The 25770-nt window shown below is 39.1% G+C and overlaps 1 protein-coding gene across 3 annotated transcripts in view; it reads left to right on the top strand.

The window, feature by feature from the left end:
* fam171a1 (family with sequence similarity 171 member A1) overlaps nucleotides 1–25770 on the top strand; it is a 170105-nt gene that overhangs the window by 93924 nt on the left and 50411 nt on the right. For all 3 annotated transcript variants that reach the window (XM_059972235.1, XM_059972237.1, XM_059972236.1), the window contains exons 2-3: nucleotides 12565–12792; nucleotides 23317–23409. In XM_059972235.1, the coding sequence (XP_059828218.1) occupies nucleotides 12565–12792; nucleotides 23317–23409 (321 nt within the window). The remainder of the gene's footprint in view (nucleotides 1–12564; nucleotides 12793–23316; nucleotides 23410–25770) is intronic.

Genomic DNA, 25770 nt, shown 5'->3' with positions numbered 1-25770 from the left:
TCCGGCACCCTGAAGGCATGCTAGTCTTCCAGGCCGCATCCTTGGGATGTCAAAAAGTGGACAGTTGTGAGGCCCTGAGAGCGGGTCCCATTCCCGCGAAGAACCGAAGTCAGTGTAACTCTGGGTCAGAGTCATCAAAAGAACTTTGAAAAGGAAAACAAGAGATATCAAAGATAGAAAGATGTGAGAGAGAGGGATGAGATGGAGCCAGGGGGCTGGAGATGGGAGGTAAAGACCATGGTCAATAATAATAATAATAATAATAATAATAATAATGTTCTCTCCTGATCTACCTCAGTGGGTGATAGAGTTAGATGAGGAGAGAACAGTATTATTAATATTATTGTCCATTATCAATTGTACTAAACAATTATTATTGTACCATTTTCTTTAGATAGGTCATCTCTGAAGCTCAACTGTATTATTGGTATGAATGAATTGAGCCCTCCTAGCAGTAAGATATGAATCTTTTCAAAGTTCTCAAAATGGTAGCCAAGTGACATGCTGCTACAGCTAAGCAAACTGTACAAACTCTTTACCAAATTAAATGTGCCAAACAGTTTATAGGGCAGAAGTTCACAGTAAAATGTATTATCGGTGTGTGTATATGTCACCACCTACAACCCTGAGATTCTTTTTTCCTGTGGGCATACTTAGAGCAGTAACTGTAAACAGGATCAATGAACAACAAACTGTACAAATGCAAATATAAATAAATAGCAATCAATAATGAGCATGAAATAACAAGATAAAGAGTCCATAAAGTGAGACCATCAGTTGTGAGAGCATCAGAAATAGAGTGAGTGTAGTTATCCCTTTTGTTCAAGAGCCTGGTGGTTGAAGGGTAGTAGATGTTCTTGGTGGTGTGAATCCTGAGGCATTTGTACCTTCTACCTGATGGTAGCAGCAAGAAAAGAGCATGGCTTCAGTGGTGAGGATTTTGATGTTGGATGCTCCTTTTCTACGGTAATGTTTCATGTAGATGTGCTCAGTTGTTGGGAGGAGTTTATCCATGATGTACTGGGCCAAATCCACTACATTTTGCAGGATTTTCAGCTCAAAGGCATTCTTATACCAGGCTGTAATGCAGCTGATGATATTGGCCAATTTTGACTTGGTAATGGCTGTTTTCTGGTATAGTTCTTATTTTCATGAGAAGGTACCGAACTCTGATTGTATATGAGGGAGTTGATCCAATTCTAACCTATCTATTGAACCAAATAATTTAGAGGCTGATAACTTTTAAGTTCCAAGGACTGCTTCTATTCAATATAAGGCAGAGTCATCCATTTTTTTACCACCTTGCTTTTAAAATGTTTTGTATCATTCCCTAGCACCTGTAGAATGTTAGAACACCTATGTCAATAAAGCCAAACTAAAACCTGAATTGAATTGTCAGTTTGAATAATAATTCCATTGAAACTCATTTAAGGAAAGAATTAGTCTCATTCGGTAGGTTTTAGTAATACCTTTTTGGTCTTGAGTTTGCCTTTTTTAGAGTTTGTGTACTTGTTACAATGAAGTAGAGCCAAAAGTTAGTGAACAGGTATTGCTTTAAGTGAGAGGAGAAAATTTAAATGATTATATATATAAATATAGGAGAGGGATGGGTGACTGGAGTGTCTTGGTCTGGGAAGCAGTGGAAGCAGGTACAATAGGGTAAGGTGTTAATATAGAAAAATGGGACGCTATAACTGGAAGCAAGCTGGCTCCATTGGTCAAAGAGGCAAGCATAGATGAAAGGTTCTCTTTAAGAAGAGGGCAGGAGAAGCGATGGCACAGTGTTTGAGGGGATATATCAAAATTTTATGATTGGGTCAGATAAGTTGACGCAGCAAATGGCTTGAATGGTTATGTGCAGAGTGGATAAATTCATTTGGAATTATTTGTTCATATGAGAGTAAACACTGATACAGACTGACTGGCTAAATGACCAACATTTCCATAGTTCTTTGAAAGAATTTAACTTTGTTCTTTGCAATGGTAAAAGGGAACACAGAGGGCTCTTAGTACACATGCTGAACATTATTCCATTGAATTCTTTTTTTCAGAGGTTTTCTGCATAATTTGCAGCAATTTATACAGTTCATGTATTTTGTTCAGGATGTGGCTAGCTGATCCTATCTAGGCACAGTAACGTAATCCATAATACAAACATTACAGAAATAGGAAACTTCCCATTTTCATTTTCTGGATGCTGTAGCTTATGTTAGAGCTCAACCAATACTTGCAATTTTCAGGTGCTTTTGCCAAGAAGTTTGCCCTTTCATAATATTAAACAAGAAAGGACAGAACATAAAACTTTTGAGGAAACCACAAGTTGTGTTGGGCCATGCCCTTACACAATGTGTAGATAAACATTCACCATGGTACTTGGTGAATGGTGATCAGGAAAGGGTGCCCGGGGGATACTTCATTCCTTTGCCCATGACCTGAAAGAGCTGCTGTCCTATATGATATCATTTAGCTCAAAGACTTGAGATTTAAACTCTATTATTTGCCGAAGTAACTACTCTGCTGCAGGAGTTTCCCTAATTTTGGGGACAGTTCTGTGGCCTTTGTAGATAACTGCCCATGAAAGTCATTTCATGACATCCTAACCATAGTTACGATTCCATCCTAAACTAGACAGTGAAGCAGAGAGTTGTGAATGCAATAGACGTTTTTTTCCAAGTCTCAAGGGTTACAGTCAGTCTGATTGCAATGACAATGTGCAATTCACAAATTGGAAATGGTGCTAGTAACTGGATCACTCAATGTACCTTGCTATCTACTAGCCACAGGTTTCTCCTCGCCCACACACATATGTACATCTTCAGCCTGCTGAGATTTTGCATGCATTTATATAACTGGACATAAAAGGAATGTAAAAATGAAAGAAGGGTGTGTATACATTTATATTGTGTGTTTTCATATCCCTCCAACATATCACTAAGTAGCTTATGGCTACGGAAGTGTTCTGTAAACTTCTACTTCCTTAGGAGTTTGTAAAGATTTGGCATGACATCTAAAACTTAGATGAACTTGTATAGATGTGTGGCGGAGAGTATTCTGACTGGCTGCTTCACAGCCTAGCATGGAAACCCCAATACCCTTGTATGGCAAATCCTACAAAAAGTAGTGGATTTGGCCCAGTCTATCAGAGGTAAAAGCCCTCCCCACCATTGAGCACAAGTACATGAAGCATAGTCACAGGAAAGCAGCATTCATCATCAGCGACCCCCACCACCCACGCCATGTTATCTTCTCACTGCTGCCATCAGGAAGAAGGTACAGGAGCCTCAGGACTCACACCACCAGGTTAAGGAACAGTTATTACCACTCCACCATCAGGCGCTTGAACCAAAGGGGATAACTTCATTCAACTTCACTTGCCCCGTCACTGCACTGTTCCCACAACCTATGGACTCATGTTCAATGGCTCTTCATCTCATATTCTTGATATTTGTTGCTTATTAATTTATTATTATTTCTTTGTTTTGTATTTGCACATGTTGGTGTGGTCTTTCAGTGATTCTATTTTGGTTATTGTTCTATTATGGATTTATTGAGTATGTCCGTAAGAAAATATATGTCAGGGTCATATATGTACTTTGATAATTATTTTATTGACTTTTTTATTTGAAGTTATTTTTGTAGTGTAGAAGCTATGTTTGCTTCAGCACACCAATATTCGCAGCCATCAATGTGAATTAATGACTAGTCTGTCTGAGAATTTGGTTGAAGAATGCATCAGTCATCACTCCAGGGAGAATCACCCTGATTTTCAAAATAAGGCCTATTTCTTTAATAGCTATCTGAGAAAACCCCGGGGGCCGTTGTCTCAGATCATACCCAACAGTGCAGCACCCTCAGTATTGTTCTGGCAGGTATTCAGAGATTTTTGCCCTTGGTTCTCTGAAGAAGGAATTAAAATATGGATCTTCTGACTCAGGCAAGAGCTGTACCAGCAGAAAAACTGCTGCACTTTGAAGATCCATTAGAGTATTCTTATGCAAATCAACAACTTCACAGCAAATATCATAAGAATTTTAACGTAGGAGACAATTTGGTTCATCTAGTCAATGTCAGCTCTAAGCAATCCTAATTCCTCTCATGTCCCTAAAGCCTATTCTCTCATACATATCTCATTATAAAACGGATGTGGATGCCTTAGAGAAGGAGCAGAGTAGGTTTACAGGGATGCCTGAATTATAGAGCATGTCTTATCAGGAAAGGTTGAGTAAGCTAGGGCTTTTGTCCTTGGAGTGACAGAGTTTGAGAGGTGACCTGACAGACGTGCATAAGATTATGAGAGACGTAGATAGAGTGGACAGCCAACATTTTTTCCCCAGGGCGGCAATGCCCAATACCAAAGGTGTTTAGCAGAGATGTCAGAGGTATACCGAGCATGGTTAGTTCTTGGACTGCACTGCTGGGGTGGTGATCGAGGTTGATACAATATGGGTATTTAAATGACTTAAATAGACACATGTATGTAAAAAAAAAGTGGAGGGTTATGGGTTATGTAGGAAGGAAGGAAGGATTAGAGGGATCTCTGAGTAGGTTTATATAGTAAAATATCATTGGCCAGAAAGCCTGTGCTATGCTGTACTGTTCTATGTTAATCGCATCTCCCAATTTTTTGAGTAGCTCTATATGCCTGGGTTACTTTTCAGTTAATTAACCCAACAACTTAGTGCTGTGAGAGAAAGCAGGGAAACTGGTCACAGGAAGAATGTGCAACTGTGTACAGCACCAGAGGTCCAAACTGAACAGATTGATGGTATTTGTCTGCAATGCCAATGTGCCGTGCTCGCTTCAGTATATCTCTAGCCTAATTTAGCCTTTAACTGAATGTATACTTTGGGGAAAAGGCTTTGTTTACACACATCTTACTATTGATGTCCTATTTCCATTAGTATAAATTTCAATAGCTAGCATTCATGTAAAGACAACATAAATGTTAACTGATCAAGTCCAATTGACTGCTTTATAAATGTCGTGTAGGTATAGTGAACTATATATAAATGAAAAGTTATTTTTATTCCCTCTGCCTGGTGTAAATTTAAGGGAATCTTGTCTGCATTATTTAGGTACCGCAATAGCTATGCATAGTGTTTTAAGAAGCAAGATGCAATGAGGGAAATGGCTTTATTGTTACATCAAGCCATTATGTTTACAGTTATAAAGTGTGGAATGTTGTGTCATATAGTGACACATTCAAAATAGTTTGGCTCATTAGACTATTTGGTTGTTAAGTATTTAGGTTTGGAATGGGCCGATATTTTTAATTCTTGCATGTGCAATCACCTTGTATTAATCAAACAAAATAAATAGAGCCAGGTTATTAGTTCACAAAATAAAAAGCTGGGAATTTGAATTCAGCAGAAGTTGCAGATTACTTCAAAGATAATTATTTATTATTAACTCGTTTTTTGTTGATGTATCTGTTTTCTGCTGATGATTCTGCAGTCATTATGTATGTGCTAAGCAAGCTATATGGTAATTGTTCAGAACATTAGAGGATTTCCAGTATCTTGTAATGCAGTTTTGAACCACACATAGCAATGACAGAAAATGCTTACACAGTACTTGCTGATATTTTATGAGAATTACATTTCTGGTATCCTATGCCATGATACTGCATTGTTCAAAGCTTCCTATATCATTTTGATTTTACTGTAGAGACATTCTTTGCCACAGTGTGGATTTGCTCTTTCAAGAAATGGAAATGTTGAGATTTTGATTATTAGTCAAGGAGGCACTCGGGGTCATAGAAAATTGGGCAGGACTGATCACCACCTGGTTTTATGAAGTGCCAAGAGCAGCTAATAGGGAGTGGCTGTTTCTGTACCAGGACTGATAAATAATGCATGGCACAGGTGAAGTGGGAGGATTCCATGAAGAAGAGGTAAAACTGGAGTTTGTTATTTTAGCCCCAAGGCACTGAAGCCAATTGTAATGCCCTACTGACAATCCAAGTGAGATTAGAGAACAACAGATGGGAATTCAAACCTGGGACCTTATTTTATTATAAACTCAGTACCACAGCAGATGGTGCATTTATCAGGGGAGAATTTTGGATTCCCATTTTGTTTTTACTCAGGGGGTGTCAGCATTCGATTCAATGTTGACTCCTTCACCAGTTAGAAGACTTAAAAATCTGCTTTGCACTATGTGGATAGTGGATTTGGATAACGAGTGATATTTTTAGTGAACTCTTTCCAGTTTTAGAAAATAAAGCAGTGGAGCAAAGTTGGCCTTGTTTTTAACCAAAGCTCTTTAAAATCTTCTTTATTATTAAAGTATACTTTTTCCAGTTGGTTTGGGCCAAGAAATCGATTAGTTTTGCTATCACTTTACAACTCTTTTCGTAAACCATTTCAGATTGGTTTTATTTTAAGACCCTGGATGAACATTAATAAGTCAATCTCCTGCCCCGAGCACACTATATCTTTGTAGCATGATTCCCCATTGTCATTCTTACTTCCTCACTGTTTCTTCTTAAAGGATTTCCTTCTTTTGTGGTGACAATCTGTCTTCTTGTAGCTCCCATTACAAGTCTTGCTTTGTTGCCTGTGATAATTAACCTTCATGTTGCTATGGTTATAATAACTCCCCTCCCCCAGGGTATAATATAGCTTGAATGTATTGATTCAAAAAGGACATCGTGGAGCTGCCTTGGTTATGTTGCATGTGTTCTCTGTGGGAATTTTTCCATTCAGACTTCCATATTCCAAGAACAAACAGTGTTGCCATGGTTTCACCAATTTTTTTCAGTAATTGGTACTAAAAATTTTACAATTATTGAATGAAATGAGAAGACTACTGATGAATTGCAGGGAAAACTATAATTTATCAAGATGCAATGTCAGAACAGCAATTTATTTTATTTCTGTCTTCTATAGCAGTCTAATGTGAATGCTTTACTAAGGGCAGGGAGTGTGTTGGCAGAAACAACCATAGACTTAGCTGATGGAATCTTGACTGACTGAAGAGAGAGAGAGAGAGTTTCTTCATTTATGTCAGCAGAGAAAAAGATATGAGACATTATTATTTTGTGAGATTAGGTACCTCATCTTCCACTAGCTCCTTTGGCCTGTCTCAGGATAAATTTGTCAGAGGAGAGAAATAATTCAGTGCATAATTTATTCTAACTATATGTTTGTATAGATCCTGTGATACAACAATATGATTATATGGAGTGGGTTTTCTTTTCAGTGCGGGTATAAAGCCTGGGTGCTCTGAACAATGAGGGATCACACTCGAGTTATGACTTTATTTAAAAGCAGGCAATGAAAAACCAAAACTGCCAACGCGAGAAATCTCACATAGAAGCAGAATGCAGGAAATGCACTGCAGTCAGACAGCATCTGTGAGAAGAAAAATGGATTTAATGTTCTAGGTGTTTGGCTATTGTCATAGATCATAGACATCAGCCATAATCACAATTAAAAGGCAAAATACCCCAAAAGGCCTAAATATATCTGTTGTTCACCTATGATTTCACACCCAGGTAGCAAGTGCCAGTGCTGAAATTTGATCTTTTCTAAGGCGTACGCAGCAGATCAGCTTGTAAACTATACCTCTTGGGCACCGACGCTTGATGCTTGCCAGTAAGAGTAACTGGACAGCAGTCGGAAACGGGCCAATATAAACTGTTTCCTCCAATCGTGAGGTGCTTGAATTACGCTGCAATTCTGGATGAAAGGTCTCAGCCTGAAACATTGGCTGTACTTTTGTCCATAGATGCTGCCTGGCCTGCTGAGTTCTTTCAGCAATTTTGTGTTTGCTGCTTGGATTTCCAGCATCTGCAGATTTTCTCTTGTTTGTGAGAAGTTATATACTGTGTTCAGGGGAGATGTGTTGCTCCTCTTGGCAATGCAAAATTAATTTGAAAAAAAACTTCAAATAATTATACTGCAATATACAAATGTGGTCAAGCCATAGAACATATAAGACCACGTGCATACGGTGTATATGTTTAGTTGCATGTCCACAGCTAATGTGGCAAGCTGTATTCCAGCAACATGTATTCTTCCATTAATTAGCAGAGAAGCAATTTGGGATATTTGAATATCTTGAAATGCTCTTAATAAATTGATTTTCTTTCTGAATAACTGAAGTTAAATACATGAAATTGAATAATTATATTCTTCAATAATACTCTTTTTGGTTTGGGTTTTTATTAGATTTTTTTTTACTTAGCGATACAGCATACTGTCCAATTACAGCCATGTGACAAATTAACATCTTTGGAACATAGGAAAACAGAGCACCATGCAGTCACGGGGAGAATGGACAAACTCCTTACAGCAGATGAATTGAACCTGTGTCTTTGGTAGCTGTAATAGCATTATTCTAACCACTCTGCCACTGTGGATCTGTTTATTCATTGTCACAGAAGTGTATACCCTAACCACGGTGCAGAGATTTGTGCTAAATATCATGTGATCCACAAGGTTAGCATTTTCATGGAGCAAGGCATAAGGAGCCATGCTTGTTTAATAAAACTGCACATGCCTTAGTGTACAGAGGAATTTATAAATTACCTTCGGAATATTTTTCAGAGAGGTAAACAGTTACATGTAATGATGGAAACTCAGTAGGTGAGACAGTATATTGAGTGAAAAACGGAATTAATGATTTGTTTCAGAGATTTTATGTCAGGACTGGGAAAGGAAAATAAAATAAATAGGTTAAAGTTGAAAAGAATTTTGGGGGAGGAATGGTTAGGGTAAAGGAAATATTTATGATAGGATAAAACTATGTCAGATGGGGAATCCTTTAAGTGCCCCATACAACTGAAAGCTAGCTTGTTTCCTTTTGTTTTCCAGTTGTCATGAAGTGTTACTGATCAGTGGAGTCAAACTGATTTCACTTTCCACAGCTTTTACTTCACCTGATTGGTTTCCAGCCATTTTATTTTTCATTTAAAATTTTTAATATTTGCAACTTTAATTTTTTTTCACATTTCCTTGTTTTCAAGGTACACTGTAAAATGGCTAAAGTAAGGAATTCTTTACCCCTGTATCTGTGTCAGCACAAGAACTACTTATTATTCCTTGAGTAGCGGTGTTCATACCAGCTGGTCATAGAATTATACAGCATGGAAAAGAGCCTCCAGCAAGGGTTCCCGACCTGGGTCCACAACCCTTGTTTAACTGGAGTAGTCCATGACATAAATAAGGTTGGGAGCCCTTAGCGCACAGCTACCATATCCATGCATTGCCAAGTACCAATCCCATTTGCCAGCACTAGGTCTATATTGCTCTAAACCAAGGGTCGGCAACCCGCGGCTCCGGAGCCGCATGCGACTCTTTGATCTCTGTGCTGCGGCTCCCCGTGGTTTGTTAGTTTTTGAAATGTAATTCGAAATTTGAAGATTATGGTGATCTTGTACAATCTAAAAACATTGTGGAGACCCCACTTCCTGACACATCCGAACCGGCTCACAATTAGCCACCGTTCCGGCTAAGGGAGATAGCCTACGGGGGTTTGTGAGTACGTGTCTTTTGGAGCATCCGCGCCCACGGGGACGGGTTGAGGGAGGCTTTAAATCAAGGCTGTTTAGTTCGAATAAACTTACCTTTGACTGCAGAGCCTTTATTTTAGCGCTGCGTGTAGTGCTACAACGCTACAACGTGTTTTTTATCGCTATTAATATACATCACCACTGCCAATGCCTGACACCCGCCAGTGCGCGCTTTCTTTTAATTCTTCGATCCAAGGTAGGCTAACTATGGAGTAACCTTCAACCCAACGTCTTTTTTTCAGAGTTCAAAATGTTTTTGTTGCATGCAGAAATGTAATTTTGTTTTCTCTGCAGGAGTTCATCAATTTCATAAATGTAACACATTATAGTTTGTTTATATATAGCATAAAGGCAAAAAAAAACCGTTATGTGCAGTGTTATATCATTTTAAATGTCAAACGGGTTTTGTAGCTCCCAGTGTTTTCTTTTCTGTGGGAAGTGGGTCCATATTGGCTCTTTCAGTGGTAAACGTTGCCGACCCCTGCTCTATACCATGATTTTTCAAGCACTCATCCTATACTTAAATATTGTGAGAGTTCAGCTCTACCATCTACCATTAGGGTATTGCATAATTCAGCCAACTTCTGGGTGGAAAAACTTCTTTCTCAAATCCGCTCTGACTTTTAGTTTAAATCTATGGTACCTCTGGTAAGGGAAAAGGTTTCTCACTGTTGGCCCTTGCTACGCCCCTCAAGGTTTTGTATGCCCTTCAGGTTCCCCTTCTCCCAAACATCACTTCTGAAGAAAAACCATCATGGCCATTCCAGTTCCTTCTTGTAGCTAAAATGCTGTAGCTAACTGGTAAATCTCTACATCATCTTAGTGCCATCACATTCTTCCTATCTATGTGTGACCACCAGACCGCACACAGTACTTCATGCGTGACCTAACTGATGATTTATATTGTGCAGTTGTATCATTGCTTCATTGCTATTATATCCTGGCTAATGAAACCTTCCTAACCATCATTTCTACCTATTCTGTTTTCTACAGGGATCCTTATTCATGTATACCAAAGGCTTTTTTTTTCTGTACTTTCTTGGGTCATAGCACTCGTATTTATTGTACACTTACCGGTTCTTAAAGGTACAACCTCACATTTTTTCGAGCTAAAATTCTATCTGCTTTCATTTTACCCGTATTAGCTATTAGAGTCATAGAATACTACAGCACAGAAACAATGCATGCTGAACTACAATTCTCACTAGTTCCATTGGCCTGCACCATGCACTTACCCAACCTTCTCTTAAATGTTAAAATTAAACCTGCACCCCCCCCCCACTTCCACTGGCAGTTCATTCCACGTGCTCACCACCCTCTGAGTGAAGAAGCTCTCCCTCATATTAGCCTTAAACTTTTCACCTTTCACCCTTAAGCCATGTCCTCTAATTCTAGTCTCACCCAGTCACAATGGAAAAAGCCTGCTTGCCTTTACCCTGTCTATACCACTCCTAATTTTATATGCCAAATATCCTCCCATTCTCCTCTGCTCCAGGGCATAAAGTCCTATTTCATCAATATCGTTCTCCTTACTAACAACACCACTTCAAATTTTCATCATCTGTAAACTGGCTTATCGTACCTCCCTGCCTTCACATCCTGTGTATAACAAACAGCAAGGATCTCAGCACCAATCCCCAGTCACAAATTTCCAGTTGCAAAGATTGAAAAAAATACCTCTACTATCACCAAGCCAATGTAGTGCAATTTCTGTACTTCAGTAGATGCTGGGGAAAGTTCTTCCCATACCATTGAATGTGTTTCTTTTACAAACACTCTCTGCTATCTTCAGTGAATCTTTGTGTACAATCCTTGCAGGAAGTTGTGGACACAGGAGCTTTGTCCTGTTGTAAGCAGTAAAGGACTTAATGCAATGAGTTCTGCGATCTCTTGAGATTGGATTGGTGGGCTGGAACAGTAGCACAGATGGTAGAGCTGGTGTCTTCCAGTGTCAGAAACCTTGGTTCAGACTTGATTTTACATGCTGCCTGAGTGAAATTTGCACATACTCCCCATGTTTCCAAAGGCATGCATGTTAGAGGATTAATTGCTACTGTAAATTTCCCCTAGTGTGTTAGTGAATGAACTTAAGAGGAATTGAGGGAAATAGCTGGAGAAATTTTTTTGTGAATGTGGCTGATGTTGGGATTTCTTGGACCATTGTCCTTGTGTCATGCTGTATGTTCTCTTTGACCTTGTATTATGACTATGGTGTTTAACTTAACACATGCTGTTTGTGTCCTTTAATAAATATTTCATAATGTATGTCCTTTAATAAATGTTTTCAAGTGTCCTAGTTCAAGCGTGTCTGTAGTTGCTTTATTATTGTCACATATACAGGGATACAGTGAAAACTATTATATGCCATCTATGCAGGTCATAGCAAAATGTAAGTATATCAAGGTGGTACAAAGGGGACAGTAAGTCTTATTGTGCATACTGTAAAATCTCATTAGGTAAAATGTGCAATTGGTATGTTTGTGGAAAATAAAGTTGAGCTGTGCCCCTTCCTTACCATTAGGGAGTTGCAGAAATGTCGCACCAAAGCTAACTGTGGTGTAACTACATGGCCAGTATTTGTCTGTGGGACCTCGGACTGTAAAATCAGCAACTTGACATGTGCTTCAAATAGAAAATAGAAGATAGTGAAGTTTGTTGCTTTTGGTATCAGGTTGCTATTGATTTTTGCTTTTGCTCTCTGCACTGGAGACCAGTGGACATTCAGAGCAGTCAGTCAATGTAAGTAGCCATTCAAACAGCAGAGCTCTGATACTGCATCGTGTAAGAACTTTGAAGGATATTATATCAGCACTCATTAATTTTTTCTGCTGTGCTCTATTATTATTTAGTTCTGCATGTTTTACTCCTGTAGTTTTAAAAATACTTATTATTGTTGCTTTGTATGAAAAATTATCTCTGTAATATGATAAGCAGGAACAGGGAGTTGTAATGCATATCTAAAATTTCAGAGTACATAACTTTCAGAGTTCACCTAACTTTCTGCTTACTTCGTACTTTCACACAATATTCTCCTCTTTTCTTTACAGAAGTGACATTAAAAGTCCATGTGAGTGATTCCACTACACATCAGCCTTTGGGTAAAGTCTTCATTGAGATTTTTACCAACCAGACTTCATTTGCTTCAGAATATTCCAAGGCGGATGGGATAGCCTTCATCAGCTTTCAGTATACACTTGAAGCTCAACTGTTTATTATTGCAACAAAACGTGGTTATGTGCCAAACTCCTCACCATGGCGTGCCACCAAACTGCCCTGTAAGTTTGTAATCTTTGCTCTTGCTCTTTGCATTAGTTTCCTGTGTGTGCATGTGTGTGTGTGTGTGTGTGGGAAGTTGTGTATGGGTGTTGGGTGGCAAGGAAGGGATTGCTAAGAAGGCAAGGAGGGTGGTGGAAGCATGGGTGTGTGTTTATGAAAGAGAAGGCAAAGGATACACACTATTGTTAAAAGGAAGTGTTAACTATTATTAAAAGGAAGTGAAGTCCTTGCATTTCTCTGTGCCAGATCATGAAGTCTGGTGCATGACAGTAAATTGTGTTGAAATGCCAGAAACTTGTATATATACAGGAATAATTTGTTGAAAGGCTTTGCACTTGGAAATGGAAGGACATTGCATTCTGTCAATCAGATTTAAATTTAGAACTAAAATGTTTTTGATACTGTTCTTTGTTTCAAATTTATAGCCACTTTATAATCTCTGCAGTTTTAGTGTTGCTGCAATGAACTCTATCTGGAACTTTACTCCACAGCCTTAATGAAGAGCAATAAATAGCTGTAATGAACATCTGTTCTCACCCAATATTCAGTACTGTGAAGTTTGAGGAATCAGTAGGAAGCTCTTTATTTGTTCTGAATAAGCTTAAGACACTCCTTTTTAGGTTCATGATTTATAACCATGTGACCTACAAAAGCCAGAAAATTCAGTACCTAACTGGCAATGAGCAGAAACATCTGTACCCCATTTCTCAATGTGGAAGCTTGTTTGGAGACAGAGACATTTTGTTTGACCCTGATCCCACAAGTGAGGCCAGCAAATGAACCTTAGGCAGGATAAACAAGAGAGAGGCCGTGAATATTATTTACTTGGCTTGTCAGAAGACCTTTGACAAGGTGCTCATATGAGCATGATAAACAAGACAGGAGTTCATGATTTACAGTAAAACTTTCTGCAGATTTCCAGCGAATAAGGTGACGGACTAATCCTATCCACTAAATCCGCACCAGGTTAACCCCAGCACAGGTTAGCAGCTCCATTCATTTCCTTGGCGAAGGACAGTTTCAGAAGTTAATAAGTTTTAGTTTTGAACTGTCCATGAACACTACTTCTCTATTCCCCTTATTTATAACAACTTAGTAATTTTTACATCTTGCTCTGTACTGCCATCCCAAAGCGACACTTACCATGGCCTATATCTAGTTCTGGGTCTTAGTTCTTTAAATTGATTGAACTAGCTTGGTTGCATTTATTTTCTATTTTTTCAATGGCATGGTTTGTGTTTTTTAGTATTACACATTGATATGAAAAATATTTTAATATACAAAGTTGAACAAGTAGGTTTTCCTCTTTTTGGACATTAAAAACTATAAACGAGATGTGAACTGCATTTTAAATCTGCAAGTTGAGAAACATAACAGAGTACAATTGATAGCAGTATAATTAAACTTGTATCCTTTTGTGACACCAGTAGCATGGAAAAATTGATGCATAGGAGAAACTAACCTGACAATACCATTTGGTTCCTCAACTGTGCTCTGCCATTTAGTAAGCGTATGTTTGATGTTGGCCTCAGCATCACTTTCCTGCCTTGTCCCCCTAATCCTTTCTTTCCTTAATGGTTCATTTCCAGTTTATCTCAGCCTTGGAAAAATGTAATGACTCAGAATCCACAGCTCTCTAAACAGAGAAATCAAAACATTCTTCTTCATCTTTGTCTTAAAAGAACATAATCTCAAATCTTTTTATTATTATTATTATTATTATTATTCAAAAATCCACAGGTACATCGAAGTAACAACACTTACAATGCCTCAAAAAAAATTATCTTAAAGATTGAAAATTTTTGTGAATAAAAAAACCCTACTGAGCAAGAAAAGTGAGAAAAAATAGGACATAATCTCAATATCATGGGAGCTTTCCCATTATAGATTCCCCAAATGGGTGGGAGGTGGAAGTAAAGATCGAGACAGCTGCTGAGACAGAAAACTTGTAGTAAGCTAATTACCAAGTACTAGTGCTGGAACCTGACGATGGGAACCATTTGTGAGGAGATGTAGAGCAAATGGAACTAGTAGATGAAATGTTTGAGCATTAGGTGGATGGAAACAGGATGCCAATGCTACATCTAATTGGGGGGGAGCTAAAGATGAATTAGAAGGGGGGGAGAGTGAGAGAGCATGAATGAAAGTGAGAGCACGGGGGGGGGGGGGGGGGGGGCGGTTACCTGAAACTGGAAAATTCAGTGTTCATACCATGTGTATTGTAGAATACCATTTGATTAAGGGTTCCTTTTCCCCGCCACACCTTTTCCTACAGATGCCGCTCAACCCACTGAGTTCTTTCATAAGTTTTTGTATCTGCAATTTTTTCTGTCTCTTAGAATCTTGTATATTATGAAAGATCACCTCTCAGTCTTCTAAGTTCAAGGTGTTGGGTCAAATTTTCCAAAGATAATCTTTTCTTTTCAAGAATGAATATGATAAACATCCAATGCACAAAATAAGACACAACACAACTAACCTTAAATGGTTGTATGAAAGGTCTTTAATTGAACCTCTCAGTGAAGACCAGTGTCAAACAAGGCTATGGATTTGCACCAACATACTTCTCAGTCATTCTTGCCACAATGTTGCATCTCATCTCCAACAGGCTTCCCACTATAGTTGAATTTGTCTTCAGAACTAATGGGAAACTACTCTTCCATTTCTACACTCTAGAATAAAAGGTTACCCAAACCTCAGCGATCCAGCTGTGGTACGTAGAGAACACTTGCATTATCAATCCTTTGGTAGATTTGCTGGATGCTTTTAATAGGCTTGCCTGCTGTTGGCTTTGGGGAGAAGTGGCTTTGGCTTGGGTCCACAGGTGGTTCACCAATAAGATCTATGAATGGGCTCATGAAGTTGCTGGAGCTCAGTTGATTTGATTGGAGCGTTGTTCAGGGTCCTTTGCTGACAACACAATTGATACCCTTCTGTAGCTGTAATAAACAGCAATTCTTTATAGAGATGATGAAAAAAGGATGGAGAACACGTTAAAGCCTTACCTCTTGCTGAAAATATTGCTTTATTTTTTTCTGTTTAAATTTAAACCATGCTCAAGTCTTTTACTACTGGCAGTTAACTACAAAACAGTGGCTATTTTAAAAGTAATTCATTGGATGAGGAACATTTTGATAATGTTAAAGACAGGAAATGGAGCTCAGTTAATATAGATTACCTTTTAGTTTGTTTAAACAATTGGATGCAGAATTTATAAATCCTGTTGGTACTTCGTTTTAGCCTGTCTGTCATGGAAGTAAAATTTAATTTTCATTATTCTTGAAATTGAATTAAAATTAATAGATAGAAAATAATGGGAAATGTGGCATTAGACGTTAAACATATGCTCCCTTTAAACAAATGCCTTTCAGTTTTTTGCTCTGTACTCACCTATGTGGCCCCAGTTTTATCTGAAAAGTGGCATCTTTAACAGTGCAACAGTTCTCCCTCAGCAGCTTGTCAGTAGAAACTTGTGTCATTCAGCCCAAATCTGCAAACGTCTGATCAAAAGACGATCATGTCACCAACTGAGCCAAGCTGACGGCCTTTAGCTGCCAAAGGATTGTGCCGACAGCTGGCAAAAGATCCTGCTTGTGACCAGTGAAGAATAAATTTATGATCAGTAAAGAATTGTTATGAATAAACTAAACCAGTGGAAATCCTGGCACATGATGAAAGTATTTATCTTGGAAGAGAGTTTAATATTATTACTCTCCTACTGAGTGCCATTACTGGCCATCTGTATTCTGCGTTCACATTATAAACTCAATTTAAAGCTGAGTTATAAGATAGTAGTTATAAAACTACTTTTTTAAAACTATGTGATAGCCTTTCATGCTCTGTAACAGAGAGGACCACCTGCTCTGCTTACATTCTGCAGCAACTAGCTCCTGTGAGGGTAACCTGACATCAAAAGTTAATGTTACTTTGAACTCTTTGATGTTTGTGTTATGTAGATTGAAGCAACACATCTCTGTTACCCATGAGCTTGGGAGTATGCTGGCTTTGATTTTCTATTAGTGAGTTTAGGTGTGTTGGGAATTCTCATTAGGTCACCTCCCAGCAGATTGGCACATACATAAACCAGAGTTCCTTAAATTAAGCAGGCCACAAAAAAAAATGTTCTGATGCCTACATTTTCCGAGCCTACTACTGCAAATTACCTTAGGCATATTAAACACACAAAATGCTGTTAAAACTCAACAGGTCAGGCAGCATCTTTGGAAATTAATAAACAGTTCATGTTTCGGGCCGAGACTCTACATCAGGACTGGAAAGGAAGAGGGAAGAAGGCAGAGTAGGAATGTGGGGGAAGGAGGAAGAGGATAAGCTCAAAGGTAGGTCAGTGGGGGGGGGGAGTGAAGTAGGAAGTCAGGAGGTAATAAGTGGAGAAGGCAGAGTTTTGGAGAGGTAGGATAGGAGGGGAGAGTGGATCATAGGAGAAGGGGAGGGAGGGAGAGCACCTGGGTAGGTGAGGTGGAAAGGTGAGAGGCCAGGGTGGGAAAATAATGAAGAGGGAGGAGCGAGGGGGAAAAAAGTTACTGGAAATTGGATAAACCAATGTCCATGCCATCAGAGTGGAGGCTACCTAAATGGAATACGAGGAGCTGCTCCTCCATCCTGAGACTGGCCACATCATGACGTAAGAGGAGGTCATGGACCAATATATTAGAATGGGGATAGGGATAGGAATTTAAATGGTTGGACACTAGGAAATTCTGCTTCTTGTGGCTGGAGATGAGGTGGTTGATAAAGCAATCTTCCAAACTATGTCGGGTCTCCCCAATGTAGAGGAGGACACACAGATACAGTGGACGACCCCAAGGGATTTGCATGTGAAGTGGTGCCTCACCTGGAAGGACTGCTTGGGGTCCAGAATGAAGGTGAGGCAGGAAGTAAAATGGGTAGGTGTAGCCCTTCTGCTGTTTACAAGGATAAGTGCTGAGAGGGACAGATGGGCAAAGTATCGTAGAAAGAGTAATCCTTGTGAAAGCTGGAGAGCTGGGAGGGAGGCAAAAATGTGTTTTGTGGTAGGGTCCTGTTGAAGATGGCGGAGGTTGTGGGAGAATGGTGTGTTGGATGAGGAGACTCATGGGATGGTAGTTGAGGACGAAGAGATTTATCCCTGTTAAGGTGGTGGGAAGATGGGTTGAGTGCAGATGTCTGGGAAATGGAGATTTTGGGCGAGTGAGCATCAATGGTGGAGGAACAGAAACCCCATTCTTTAAAGAAGGACTTCTCCGATGTCCTGGAAAGGAAAATTTCGTCCTGGGAAAAGATGAATTGGAGACAAAGGAACTGAGAAAAGGAATGGCATTTTTACAGGAGACAGTGTAGGAAGAAGTATAGTCAAGATAGCCTTGGGAATCAATGGGTTTACAAAACTCCCACTCACCTCTGTTCAGGACAACAAACAGTTCTTCCAGGTGAGGAAACAATGATGTTGAAGATTTCTCCAACTTTCAGAAATTTTTTCCACTCCCCCCCCCCCCCCCCACTTCTCTTCATCTCCCCCCTCTGGTATCTTGTCCTTATCAGCCTGTCACTTCTCCCTGGTGCCCCTCCTCCTTTCTCCCATAATCCACTTTCCTCTACCATTAGATTCCTTCTTCTCTAGCCCTTTGCCTTTTCCACTTATCACCTCCCAACTTCTTCCTTCATCCTCCCCTCCTCCCCCAACCTGGCTTCACCTATCAGCTTAGAGATTGCCCTGCTCCTCCACCCGCACCTTCCTAGTTTGGTTTCTTCCCCTTTCCAGTCCTGATGAAGGGTCTTGGCCTGAAACATCAACTGTTTATCAATTTCCAAAGCTGCTGCCTGACCTGCTGAGTTCCGCCAGCATTTTCTGTGTATTGCTCCAGAGAGGGTCCCCCAGAATCCTCTCTCACAGTCTTGCCTTCATGTTGACCAGCATCATATCGCATTCGAAATTGATATGTTTAAGAAATGAGAATGTAGTTTTCTGTATTTTTTTTTGCTAACAGAAAGTGCATGCTTGCAAAATAGCAGAGGTCAATAAACAAAGCACAGTCAAGCAGCAAGTGTGCTTCCAAATTAGCAAGTTTTTTTAAAAAACCTCATAAATTAAAATTAGAATTAAATATTAAAATGTCTAATGAACAATTCCTGAAACCCAGTCAAGCTTGATTGTGGTGTAATCCCCAAGAAAAACTGCAGTTGTCAAAGTTGCTCCATATTTAATTTGTATATGATAACAACATCTTAAATTACTGGGATAGTAATATAGAAATCTAGATGAATAATCACACAGCATTAGTTCAGATATGAACATTGTAGCTTTTACCTTGAGTAGATATGAACATTGTAGTATACCTTGAGTAGCCTTGAAAAAGTACTCAGCCCCCTCATCTCTTTTCACATTTTACTGCCTCGTTTTCTACATTTAAAATGCATTGAAGTAGGATTTTTGAGCTAATCTACAAAACTTTGTGCATCATGTCAAATCCAAATAAAAATTCCAAAACCTGTCAACAATTTGCTAAAAATTTAAAACCAAAATTGTGTGGCTGAAAAAGTATTCACTTCCTTTGTAATTACTACACTAGCTTTCCTCCAGAGCAATATACTGTTATCTTATTTGTTGATGTAGAAAATTGGAGGGTCACCCTGTAGATTTTCAGCAGATGAAACCAAAATAGAGTCAAAAGAGCATTCAATACAAGTCAGGGAAATGATAGAGAAACACATGTTTGCGGAAGGGTATAAGACCATCTCACTATCTCAGAGCTCAGCGCAGTTCATCATGAAAAAGTGGAAAACACATGCAAGCAGAGCCACACTGCCTAGGTTAGGCTGCCCCTCCCAACTTAGTTGCCCGAGAAGAATGGCATTTGCAAGAGAGGCTGCTGTGACACGAACTGTCACTCTGAGTGAGATGCAGAAGTCAGTGGCTGCAACTGGAAATTAAGTTCATGGCTCCACAATCTCTTAGGGCAGGGGTCAGCAACCTTTACCACTGAAAGAGCCATTTGGACCCGTTTCCCACAGAAAAGAAAACACTGGGAGCCGCAAAACCCGTTTGACATTTAAAATGAAATAACACTGCATACAACGTTTTGTTTTGCCTTTATGCTATGTATAAACAAACTATAATGTGTTGCATTTATGAAATTGATGAACTCCTGCAGAGAAAACGAAATTACATTTCTGCATGCAACAAAAACATTTTGAACTCCGAAAAAAAGACGTTGGGTTGAAGGTTACTTTTAAGTAAAATACTCAACGGCTATTTGAGTCCTTCTTTTATTTATGAAAAACGCCAAACTTAAATTTGCCGCCAGCAGCAAACCAAAAATAACGTCAGCCAGCTGTCAACCTGAAAAATAAAAGGACTATTTCACTGAACAATGAAAACATATGAATATACGTAAAATAATAGGCAATTAAAATATTTATCATACTTTTTCAGGTTGACTCACACCTGACAATGCAGTCGTATTCAGTAGGGATGGATCGATGCTTAGGGGAGTGACCGGGAAGGATAATGTGTTTTTTTCCTCTCTGAACTCACAGAAGCGTTTCCCAAACGATGTTTGCATTGCGATGATTGCAGAATGTAAATACCCCGAATTTATCATGTCGTGACCTTGTTTGAACTCTCTCAAATTGGGGAAGTGAGACAATATGCCTTTCTGTAAATCTCTGGCAAGCAACGTCAACTTGCGCTCGAGTGCCAAAACATCCTCCAACATGTGCAGGGCTGTACATCCTTTCCCCTGAAGAGCTGTGTTCAGCGTGTTCAGGTGCGCTGTCATGTCTACCATGAAGTGTAGCTTTTCCAGCCACTCTGGCTGTTCCAGCTCAGGAAAGGTAAGCCCTTTGCTGCCCAGGAAAGTTTTCACTTCTTCCAGACACGCGACAAAGCGTTTCAGCACCTCCCCTCTGGACAGCCAGCGATAAAAACACGTTGTAGCGGTGTGCTACACGCAGTCAGTAAACTGCAGTCAAAGATAGCTTTATTCGAACTAAACAGCCTTGCTTTTAAGCCTCCCTCAACCCGCCCCCCATGGGCGCGGATGCTGCAAAAGACACGTACTCACAAACCCCCGTAGGCTATCTCCCTTAGCCTGAACGCTGGCTAATTGTGAGCCGGTTCGGATGTGTCAGGAAATGGGTCGCCACGACGTCTTATTTAGATTGTACAAGATCACCATAATCTTCAAATTTAGATTTACATTTCAAAAACTAACAAACTAACATAAAATACATTTTAATTAAATACTGACCATGTAGCGGTGTGCTACACGCAGCGCTAAAATTACGACACGGTGTCGGTAACTGCAGTCGAAGGAAAAAACTTTATTCGAAATCTTCAGCCTCACTTTTAAGCCTCCCTCAACCTGCCCCCCCCCCTCCCCCATGGCGCAGAGGCTCCAAAGCTCTGTGCTTGCAAAACCCCGTAGGCTATCTAATTGTGAGTCGGTTCGGATGTGCCAGGAAAAGGGTCGCCACAACCAATTATTTCCCAAAGCAACAGGGAGCCGCAGCACAGACGTAAAAGAGCCACATGTGGCTCCGGAGCCGCGGGTTGCCGACCCCCGTCTTAGGGCCTTGCACGAAAAGAGTGGCAAGTAAGAAGCCCTATCTTAAAAAAAATAAAAGTGCATCCTTGCCTGTAAAGACTTTGCAAAGCATCACTTAGAAGATGCTCTAAAGATGTGGAAGAAGGTCAGATGACCAGTGGAACACTAAGCAGTACATGTGGCATAAATTAAATACTCTACATCAACCAGGTAACATCATCCCTACTGTAAAATGTGGTGGAGGTGGCATCATGCTATGGGGATACTTTTTCAGCAGCAGGGACTGGAAGTCTGGTCAGTATTGATGTTAAAATGAATGCTGCTAAACACAGAGAGATCCTGGGTAAAAAACCTTCTAGCCTCTGCCAGAAAGCCTAAACTGAGGAAGAAGTTTGTCTTTCAGCAGGACACTGACCCGAAGAATTCTGCCAGAGCAACCATGGAATGGCCCAGTTAGAGTCCTGACCTTAATACAGTACAATCGAACATCTCTGGTGGGGCCTCAAGATTGCTGTCCACTGCCACTCCCCAACTAATCTTACATAACTTGAACAATTTTGCAAGGACAAATGAGTAAATCTTGCTTCATCACATTGTGTAAAGCAAATAGAGACTGATCCAAAAAGTCTTCTGACTGTACTGGCTATGAGGAGTGTTTCAACTAAGTACTGAGCAAAGGGGATGAATACTTTTGAAATGCCTACTACATTTCAGTTTTTGAATTTTTACATTTTGCTGTGAAAGTGGAGCATGTGATCCACAAATAAAAATTCTCGTTTAAATTGATAAAAGTCCTTGATTGTAATACTCTTTTATGTAAAGAGAGGGTTGAGGGCTGAATACTTTTTCAAGGCACTGTATATGGAACTCCCATTCTGTCTTTTCAGTGTAGTTGACTGTCAACTGCACTGGAAAATTACCAAAAATGCACAAAGACAAGCTGCCACATTATGTTCTGACTTCACCAACACATGCACAGATAAATCTAAAAATGTCATTTCGGATGATTCCTGCTGCCCTCAAAAATTACAACCATTGTTTATAGTCTGAGCTGCTTTAAGTGATACCTCAGAAAGCTATCTGTTAGACATACTGGATTTGCATCTAGAATTATGTACAGTGCATTTTATTGGCTAACCATAGACAATTTCTTAAATTTGACTATTTAAGAAATCGGAAGTGCCAACAATGATATGTGGCACAGTAGGCCAGGTGTCATTCAGATAAAACATTTATGTTATGTCAATCTCATCTCACTAATGTTGTCCAATAGTTTAAATTCTTTTTTTTATTATTCTTATGATGATATGCATAATAAGGGATCCAATTTAAATATTAATAGTTAATGGATAAAGACTGAAAGTGGTTTAGATTATAAGGAGTGCAAAGAATGGCCTTGAAATTGGGAGAAATGAGGAGTAGTTTTCATTGGTCTTCATACTTATATACACTAAATATACACTAAATATTAAGAACCAAATTTAAATTTATAATTTCAGTTTAACATGTAATTCTCAAGTCTTTAGTTGTTATTTGCAAGAAGCAAATTGGAAGTCAATATTATAAGATGTTTTTGCATTTGTATTATATGGATCCAATAGATAAAAAAAAGAGCTGAGGGAATGCACTGAACAGTGACCTTGTATCTTGTTTCTTTACAAATTAATTGAATGGAAACCATTAATTCACAGTCTGATGAGATTGTCTATAATAGAAGTCATGATATGGTTCTTCATACAGTTATGAGTTACCATTATGCTGTCATGCCCTTCAGTTCTAATCTTGCAAGTGTGAATCAATTCTTGCTAACACACTATTTTGAATACCCAGTGACCATCCTGTATAAAATACGTGTCCAGAGCTGATGACTGTACGTATTGATGCAGCTTTTGCAAAATATGTTCTTCATCACTGGTACTTTTCTGCCTGTACCGAACCTCAATGATGTATGTAAATACACATATATAATTTCTTTAACAGTGTTTTCATCTGTGAGTCTCCTTCTGCATCCGGAGCGGTCAGCAACCCTGATGGTATACGATGATATTGTACAGATTGTCTCTGGATTTCAAGGTGTGTACTGAACCTCATATTTTGAGATGTCTGCCTGAGATTTATTGGCTTAGACCTGACAGAGCAGATAACTTGAAATTATTGGAGATTTTATTATTTTAAGTTTTTCATTGTGGGGGTTTAAAATAAATATACAATTTAAAAATAATACCTTATTTTTTTCCAGAATAGCCTAAAAATGCAGTACATTATTCTTGTAAAGATGTAAATATTTTCCTGTAATTTTAAAGCCAAATAATAATGCTTCTGGTGTCCTGTTGTTTCAAGATAAAAAAACTTTATTGTCATTCTAACCGTACATCAGCTCTGCAGGGCAGAATGAGACAGCGTTTCCCAGGAGCAGTGCAATCATAACATAATAATAAACGCAACACTAAATAATAAACATAACAATAAATAGTAAAACACAACAGCCACATGTCAGTTAAAAACAGTTTAAAATTACATAATTTAGCCAAGTATTCATTGTAGACATAAATATTAGGACATTTATCACAAATGGATGAGACAGGAGAGGTGAATAGCAAGAATTTGTTTGCATGGTTTGGAGATTCAATACATAAATACATAAAATAGTGGGTGTTAATTAGTCACGTTGTAGAAGGCAAGAGAATAATTCTTTTCCATTTTCACAGGAGGTGTTGCACACCATCCTGTAGCTTGGATGAGTGAATTTACAAAATTCCATCTTTGGGTGATCTTGTGCAACACATCCCTACTAAATTTTCAGCCTCAGTGAAGTTGCCTGATGCAGGACTTCAGTGGTTGATGGAGACTATCTGGTGGTGGACAGAAGTAAACATGAAACTGTCCTCAGAAGGAAAGGGAATTTGCTGATTGTTCTCTTAGCTCTTTGAACAAGTAAAGAAAGTGTGAGGGCCAAGTTACTTCTCCTGATAAACTTTTGCATGGATGCTGCAATTAGATAAGCGAACATTCTTAATAATTCTATTGACAGACTTTATTGCTGGGTTGCAGAACAATTGAAGTTCACAGCACAATTGAGGAATCTGACTTGCCAGGGAACAGTGTCTGACTCACACATAAAAATGTGAAACCAATGGTGCTCTTTATGTATCGGGCTGTTTTGTTGATATATAACCATTATGCCAAGATTTAGTCAAGACCCAAGTCTTTAATTAATAAATTTTGTCTGTACTTTACTGTTGGATTTGCTTTGGCTTTTGTAACAGCCAGAGAAGCTGAGGTTTTGTTTCCTCTTCAGCAGAGGAATATTTACTGATTTCTATGTTAAGACATCACAACCTAATTTACAGTTAGAAATGTCAATGGCCATTTGTTTAGACATTACTTATTATGAAAGGGGTTAACAAGTTGAAAAAGAATTAGAATGGAAAAATGTTGTTTTCAGTTTTGAGTGGTAATAAGCAGTTAGTGAAATTTACTTTAGAAAATCATTCGTGCATTTAATGTAAAACATCCCATTTAAACCCCAACTGTGAGGAGAAATTAAACAGACTGAATCTGCTTAATTCTGACACAGACGTTCTCCCCATGACCACGTGGATTTCCTCTGGGTGCTCTGGCTTCCCCCCACAGTCCAAGGACGTACCGGGTGGTAGGCTACATTGTAAATTGTCCTGTGATTAGGCTAGGATTAGATTGGTGGGTGGCATTGGCTCGAAAAGCCAGAAGGACCTACTCCACACTGTATCTCACCAAACAAACAAACAAAAATATCTCAAAAGAGTAATAAGAGATGAACAAGGACTGTAGGATCAATATGGGAAAGAGATGCTGATAGAAAAGATTACTCTTGATCTTATTGGATGATGAAAAAGGAATGCAGGCCAAATGACTGTGACTTTCTATTTCTTATGTTTCTATATTATCCAGTTGGAAAAATGTATAATTTTTGGAAGGTTTGATAGGATTGGTTCAGAGGTAATGCTTCTCTCAGCTGGAGTGTCTAGAATCTGCAGTAATAAAGTAGGGATTCACCATTGAGATTAGATGAAATCTCTTCACCCAGAGGGTAGTGAGTTAATGGAATTCTCACATCAAGAGGCCTGTGGGAGCTCATCTGTTGGGTGTAGTAAAGATGAAGTAGATAGGCTATATGAGTATTTGGAAATCCATGGGACAGTCAGCATGGCTTTGTGTAGAGCAGGTCATGTCTTACTAAGTTGATTTAATATTTTTTTTCAGCAGGTGATGAAGTAGAGCAGTGAATGTTGTCCACATGGGCTTTAGTAAGACATTTGATAGGCTCTCTCATGGAAGGTTTATCCATAGGATCACCATAGGATCCATGGTGACTTGGCTGAATTGGCTTGCTCAAAGAAGACGGGGTAGATATTGAGGGGTCTTATTTTGGCTAAAGTTCAGTTCCTGCTGTTG

This window comes from Hypanus sabinus, chromosome 6, assembly GCF_030144855.1.
Source record: "Hypanus sabinus isolate sHypSab1 chromosome 6, sHypSab1.hap1, whole genome shotgun sequence".
In the NCBI taxonomy this organism is placed as follows: Eukaryota; Metazoa; Chordata; class Chondrichthyes; order Myliobatiformes; family Dasyatidae; genus Hypanus; species Hypanus sabinus.
This window is presented reverse-complemented; position numbering and strand designations above follow the sequence as displayed.